The sequence below is a fragment of the Scyliorhinus torazame genome, chromosome 1 (genome assembly GCF_047496885.1).
Source record: "Scyliorhinus torazame isolate Kashiwa2021f chromosome 1, sScyTor2.1, whole genome shotgun sequence".
NCBI classification, from domain to species: Eukaryota; Metazoa; Chordata; class Chondrichthyes; order Carcharhiniformes; family Scyliorhinidae; genus Scyliorhinus; species Scyliorhinus torazame.
The window spans coordinates 37,352,747-37,360,362 of NC_092707.1; the positions used below are offsets into that span (position 1 = coordinate 37,352,747).

The 7,616-nt window shown below is 44.3% G+C and overlaps 1 protein-coding gene across 2 annotated transcripts; it reads left to right on the forward strand.

The window, feature by feature from the left end:
* Positions 1 to 4,156: 4,156 nt before the first annotated feature.
* On the forward strand, positions 4,157 to 7,352 carry LOC140398314 (polyubiquitin-like). Of its 2 annotated transcripts, none has more exons than XM_072486992.1 (2): positions 4,157 to 4,471; positions 6,103 to 7,352. In XM_072486992.1, exon 2 carries the CDS (start codon positions 6,115 to 6,117, stop codon positions 6,580 to 6,582), a length of 468 nt encoding a protein of 155 aa, XP_072343093.1. In that variant the 5' UTR covers positions 4,157 to 4,471; positions 6,103 to 6,114; the 3' UTR covers positions 6,583 to 7,352. The 2 variants fall into 2 exon arrangements, with proteins under 2 accessions (XP_072343093.1, XP_072343009.1); XM_072486908.1 differs by having other exon boundaries at positions 4,162 to 4,471; positions 6,098 to 7,352.
* Positions 7,353 to 7,616: the final 264 nt, after the last annotated feature.

Consider the following 7,616-nt stretch of genomic DNA (forward strand, 5'->3'; position numbering starts at 1 on the left):
TAGGAACCACTAGTCTACAGGATGGATGGAAAACATTTCAATCTCAACCGGTTGAAATCCGAGAAGAAAATGACGCTGACATCACTCGTGGAACTTCAGTTTGCGATGACATCGCCATCTCCACTCTCCCGGAAGAGAATTTCCTGGCCATGCTCGACACCCTCACGGACGATTAACAAAGAATCGGCCTCAGCCTCAACCTCAAAAAGATTCAAGTCCTTTACCCACCCTCCCCAGGGCAAGCCTGGTCACTCCCTCCATCAAGATTAAACTCCAACAAAACATGGAACATTTCCCCTACCTGGGGAGCCACATTTCATCTAAGGCTGATATCAATCCAACATCGTGTCCAATCTGCGAGCGCCTCCTTTGAACGAGGGACTTTGACGACTGCGACAACCGTGCTGACACCAAGTTCCCCTTCCAACTCTTCTATATGACTCAAACGCTTGGACTAGATAGACACCACCTCAAGGCCCTAGAGAGGTACCATCAACGGACTAGCAAATGGCGGGGAAGGGAAGGCCTCGGGGGATCTCCATATACTTCCAAAAACAAGTAACAGGGCTCCTAGTTCCCATGCTGTTGGAGATGGATTCTACGCATCAGCTGGGAAGACAGGCGTACTATCATCAGAGTCCTTGAGGGAGCCAAGAGCACCAGCATGGAGGCCATGATCATCCGAAACCAACTCCACTGGACCGGCCTGATGCTTAGGATGTCAGAGTGCCGATTGCCAAAGCAAATCTTCTTCGCCCAGCTCAAGGAAGGTTCCAGAACAAGAGGAGGACAAAGGAAGTTCTTCAAAGATACCTTGAAGGCTTACCTCAAGAAATGTAACATAAACATTAATGCTTGGGAGACCCTTGCTCAGAAGAGACCTGCTTGGAGGAACTTCCTGATTGAGGGAACACAATTCTTCCAGGACACCCAACAACAAGACCAGACCAGGAAAATAACCTGAGAAAGAATACCAGAGATCTTGGATTGGATTGAATTGGATTAGCTTATTGTCACATGTACCGAGGTACAGTGAAAAGTGTTTTTCTGTGTGCAGCTCAAACAAATCATTTAGTTCATGAAAAGAGAATACGTAACAGGGCAACACAAAGTACATAATGTAAATACATAGACACCGGCATCGGGTGAAGCATACAGGAGTGTAGTATTAATCTGATCAGTCCATAAGAGGGCCGTTTAGGAGTCCCAAGGCAGCGGGAGGTGTAGATAGAGTCAATGGATGGGAGGCAGGTTCGTGTGATGGACTGGGCTGTGTTCACGACTCTCTGAAGTTTCTTGCGGTCCTGGGCCGAGCCGTTGCCATACCAGGCTGTATGCAGCCAGATAGGATGCTTTCTATGGCGCATCTGTAAAAGTTGGTAAGAATCAATGTCGACATGCCGAATTTCCTTCGTTTCCTGAGGAGCTAACGGTGCTGTTGTGCTTTCTTGGTGGTAGCGTCAACGTGGGTGGACCAGGACAGACGTTTGGTGATGTGCACACCTAGGAATTTGAAGCTGTCAACCAGTGGGCAGCACGGTAGCATAGTGGTTAGCACAATTGCTTCACAGCTCCAGGGTCCCAGGTTCGATTCCGGCTTGGGTCACTGGCTGTGCGGAGTCTGCACATACTCCCCGTGTGTGCGTGGGTTTCCTCCGGGTGCTCCGGTTTCCTCCCACAGTCCAAAGATGTGCAGGTTAGGTGGATTGGCCATGATAAATTGCCCTTAGTGTCCAAAATTGCCCTTAGTGTTGGGTGAGGTTACTGTGTTATGGGGATAGGGTGGAAGCGTGGACCTTGGGTAGGGTGCTCTTTCCAAGAGCCGGTGCAGACTTGATGGGCCGAATGGCCTCCTTCTGCACTGTAAATTCTATGATCTATGATCTCCACCTCAGCCCCGTTGATGCAGAACCGATGAAGTCAATGACCAGCTCATTAGTTTTGCTGACATTGAGGGAGAGATTGTTGTCGTTACTCGACTCCACTAGGTTCTCTATCTCTCTCCTGTATTCTGATTCATCGTTGTTGGAGTTCCGACTCACTATGACCATGTCATCATCAAACCTGTAGATGGAGTTGGAGCCAAATTTTGCAATGCAGTCATTTGTGTATAAGGAATATAGTAGGGGTCTAAGTACGCAGCCTTGCACGGCCCCGGTATTGAGGACTATCGTGGAGGAGGTGTTGTTGTTTATTCTTACTGATTGTGGTCTATGGGTCAGAAAGTCGAGGATCCAGTTGCAGAGTGAGGAGCCAAGTCCTAGGTTTTGAAGCTTTGATATGAGCTTGGCTGGGATTATGGCGTTGAAGGCAGAGCTGTAGTCAGTAAATAGGAGTCTGACGTAGGAGTCCTTATTGTCGAGATGCTCCAGGGATGAGTGTAAGGCCAAGGAGATGGCGTCTGCTGTGGACCGGTTGCAGCGTATGCGAATTCCAGTGGATCTAGGCATTCTGGGAGTTTGGAGTTGATGTGCCTCATGACCAACCTCTCGAAGCACTTCATTACAATCGATGTCAGGGCCACCGGACGGTAGTCATTGAGGCACGTTGCCTGGTTCTTAGAACATAGAACAGTACAGCACAGTACAGGCCCTTCGGACCACAATGTTGTGCTGACCACTTATCCTAATCTAAGATCAACCTAGCCTACACCCCTTCAATTTACTGCTGTCCGTGTGCCTGCCCAAGAGTTGCTTAAATGTCCCTAATGACTCTGACTCCACCACCTCTGCTAGTAGAGAATCCACGCACCCACCACTCTCTGTGTAAAGAACCTACCTCTGACATCTCCCCTATACCTTCCCCCAATCACCTTAAAATTATGTCCCCTCGTGACAGCCATTTCCACCCTGGGGAAAAATCTCTGGTATTAACTCTATCCATGCCTCTCATCACCTTGTACACCTCTATCAGGTCACCTCTCTTCCTTCTTCGCTCCAGTGGAAAAGCCCGAGCTCCCTCAACCTTTCTTCATAAGTCATGCCCTCCAGTCCAGGCAGCATCCTGGTAAATCTCCTTTGTACCCTCTCCAAAGCATCCACATCCTTCCTATAATGAGGCGACCAGAACTGGACACAATATTCCAAGTGTGGTCTAACCAGGGTTTTATAAAGCTGCAGCAAAACCTTGTGGCTCTTAAATTAAATCTCCCGTTAATGAAAGCCAACACACCATACACCTTCTTAACAACCCTATCAACCTGGGTGGCAACTTTGAGGGATCTATGTACGTGGACCCCAAGATCCCTCTGTTCCTCCACACTTCCAAGACTCCTGCCTTCAACCCTATATTCAGCATTCAAATTCGACCTTCCAAAATGAATCACTTCACATTTATCAAGGTTGAACTCCATCTGCCACTTCACAGCCCAGCTCTGCATCTTTGGCATCAGTATGATGGTGGCCTTCTTGAAGTAGGTGGGGACCTCGGAAAGGAGTAGGGAGAGGATGATGATGTCCGCGAACACATCAGCCAGCCGATCTATAGTCTAAGGATCCCAGGTCCCAGAAACACCCAACACGTGCTCAGTCAAAGATGTGGCTCTAGGATTGGGCTCATCGCCAATGCAAGGACTCGCGGAGCCTGCACATTCTCCCCATGTCCGCGTGGGTTTCCTCCAGGTGCTCCGGTTCCTCACACAAGTCCCGTAGGATGTGCTTGTTAGGTGAATTGGACATTCTGAATTCTCCCTCAGTGGACCCAAACAGGCGCCATAGTGTGTCGACTAGGGGATTTTCATAGTAACTTCATTGCAGTGTTAATATAAGCCGACTTGTGACACTAATAAAGATGATTATTATTATTACAAAACCCATGACCAGTATCACAATCATACTTGTTAGTGAGTGATCGCTGAAGAACATTTAAATGGTTACACATAAATGCATGCTTGCTTTGTGTGTTTTAAAAGAAACTTTAAAAATGTAAACATTGAGTCGAGTTGATATTTGTAGGGGTAAAAAGTATTCAAACGGCTGAGGGAAATATAGCATCAACACATTACCCCCTCCCCCACCCACCCAGACATTTCTGGGCTGAAAATGCTCGGAAGGAAATGGAAAGTGAAACTGATCAGAACTGTTTTCTGTTATCTGCAGCTGACTGAGTTCATTTGTCAGACTTTGAGGGGATGATTTGGGAAATTGAAACTTGAGCTCAGATCTGTGTTTTTTTTATGACAGAGCGGGAGAGTGTTGGGCAATCAGAGGGTAGCAAAGCTGTGACGTTCGGAAACAGGCTGGGAGAATAAAAGTAAAGGGAGCCAGATCGAGAGAGAGAGAATTGTTAAACGGAGACACACAGCGGAGGCACAGCAACAGACAGAGGAGCAGAAGCAAAGAGTTTAATTCACACATCTCACCCAGATCTGAGAGTCGGTGCGAAGATAAACAGAGAAGGTGAACTGCACAGAAAAGGTGCATCAGAAAATATCCAGCAGTTTAACTTTCCTGAATCTGTGCACCCAGCACCTGTAAGTTCATTCTGCTGTTTGGGGACTATTTTAATATTCTATTTCTCATTCTGCAGTTTGGGGATTATTTTAATATTCTATTTCTCATTCTGCAGTTTGGGGACTATTTTAATATTCTATTTCTCATTCTGCTGTTTGGGGACTACTTTAATATTCTATTTCTCATTCTGCAGTTTGGGGATTATTTTAATATTCTATTTCTCACTCTGAAGTTTGGGGACTATTTTAATATTCTATTTCTCATTCTGCTGTTTGGGGATTATTTTAATATTCTATTTCTCATTCTGCTGTTTGAGGACTATTTTAATATTCTATTTCTCATTCTGCTGTTTGGGTAATATTTTAATATTCTATTTCTGGTGTGTAAATTGGGTTGTTCTGAATCTCAGACGGAATTTATGAAAAATTATTGTAAAAATTGGGTGGGAAAAATGAAACAGAACTTTTAAACTTTCAAGCTTGTTGGAGACAAGGTTGTGCCTTTATGTGAATTTCGATGTCCCTTATTCCAAGGGAGGTATTCACATATTTGAAATCAATGCGTTCAGCATTTATTAACCAAAATTACAAATTGGTTTTATCTAAAATAATAAGATAGGTTTGGGGTGAATTGATGTGTGTGTGGGGGGGGGGGGGGGGGGCGGGGGGGGGGGGGAGGTCTGAATGTGTTATGTTCAATTTCACTCAGAATTAAATATAAAATTATATCATTTGAACGTGGTGACGGTACAAGAGAATATCATTGCAAATTTAAACAGTGAGAGAGATAAACGTCCCTGGCTCCCCGGGGCAGATCTAGATTTTGGGCAGTCTGACAAATCCACTTTCATCTGAGTGCAGTATTTAAAACAAACACATTTGAGAAAGATCCTACACAACAAGCAAAGTAGTGTTTCATTGTTCCTGGTTTGGAGACTTTTGCTGTTAGTTTATTTCGTATGTTGAGTGCTCCTGATCAATTAAACTGCGTCACAGCTCTATGTCAGTCTGTTTCCTCGAGTCACTCTTGCGGCACAAACCGAGTATTGCAACTCTGTACCCGATGTGCCCAATATTTTTACATTAATGCAGAATGCATGTTACACAAATATTTCAGACTCCGTTTCTTCCTCATACAAACTGAAAAACAAGCAAAATGTCTTAATGGTGCAGATTTAAGAATTTGGGAAGGCTGGGGAAATGGTTTTGTGGTGAGTAAGATCATTGTTATTTCCTCCAGTTCCCAGAAAGTGTTTACACCAGAAACATTAACACACCCAAGTTTGGGTTCCCCTAGGACCACCACTGAAATCCACACCTCAATACAACTTGGTGAAAACATGGAAAAAAGGGTTAAATTCTGGAGGAGTGACATCAAAGTCGCATTTGACCGAGTGTGACCTGACAGCCCCTATACCACACACCCACCGGCTGTTCAGTATGCACAAAGTCCATGGTTTGCCCGATTGTGGATAAAACATTGAAAGGAAGTTTGATTGAGTTGGGAGTACAATAGGTGCAGAATACACAATATATTAGTTCCCTAGATTCTGTCACTGTCTGGACAATGTATTGCATGTTTAAAATTATGTGACTGATACACAATACAAAACATCTCCACGGTCACTGACATTTTGTTCATTTCAGAACAGCAATTTGACAAAATGAGACTCCAGGTGAAGTTTCTGACCGGGGAGGTTATTGAACTTGAGATCGACCCTTCCATCCAAGTCTCAGCTCTCAAGAAGATGATATATGAAAAAACCAAGGTGGCCCATTTCCGTCAGCGCCTGGTGGTACAAAACGGAAACACAGAGGAGCTGAGGGATGACAAGAGGCTGTGTGACTACAATGTCTCTCCCAGCAATGTTGTCATGCTGATTGTCAAGAACGAGGAGCGCATGCAGATATTCCTGAAGAACGAAAAGGGGAAAACATCGACATATGATGTTCTTCCCTCGGAGTCTGTTCGGGATTTTAGAGCACGCGTACAGCGACAGGAGGGTGTCCCAGCCAATCAGCAGCGCCTGGTGTATCAGAGCAAACAGCTGGAGGATGGTCACTCACTTGCTGACTACAATATTCAGTCGGAGAGCACCATCTTCCTTACGCTGCGTCTACGCGGTGGTTAACTATGTTAACCAATATAGAGTGTTAGATGTTACACAAAATTACCATAAAACTCAATTGCATTTTTCTCAATGGTGCAAGGTCTATGAGGTTAAGGGTTTCAGTCAGTGAGTAAATGATACTTTGTCACTCTTGGTTTGATTCATTTATAACATTAGGGTGTTTGTGCACATGCTCATGTTTGCTGACCAATCAGCCACTGTCTGCACTCAGCCTGCAAGAGATGTGAGGCAAAGCAGGGAAAAGTGTCCTTAGAACAGAAAAATATTTTTATTTTCCAAATGGGGCCAAAGACAACAAAATATTTTTATTTGCGATGTGAATTCAGCTTAGGCCCAAGTCTGGTGGTTATGGGAATCCTCTATGAAGCAGGTTGTGTGAGTGTCAGTGTTAATCTAATGTACATTTGCTCACCATGTGAACATTATTCCAGTTCTTATTGTCACTCAGGTTTGCCACAAGACGTTTGATATGAAAAAAGGTGAAATGGGACATTTTTTATTGTTTTGTACTGAAATGTGCCCAAATTAACTGTACATAATGGTTAGCAAAAATGATGAATGAACATTTTCTCAGTTAACAATGATTATTCTGCCAATATTTCTTTAGCCTTACTTTATGTGAGTAAATGTGTTTGTGTCCAAAATAGAAATGGTTTAGTTGGACTGCTTCGTCCTTTGCAATGTCATTATATGTGTCTTGGGTTGTTCAATTTGTTAAAATGTGCAATGCTACTTGAAAATAAAGTTATTTCTTTAGATACAAATCAAAATGCTGTCTTGTTTCTGCCTGGTAACTATTTTTAAATCTGTGTTGTCTATGAATCTGAGTATCTTACATCAGGGATCCAAATTTCAAACCATTTTCAGATGATTTTCAAACCATTTTCAGGGGCGGCACATGGCACAATGATTAGCACTGCTACCTCACAACTCCAGGGACCTGGGTTCAATTCCAGCCTCGGGTGACTGTGTGGAGTTTGCACTTTACTTTCTCCCCCTGTCGGCATGGGTTTCCTCCGGGTGCTCTGGTTTCC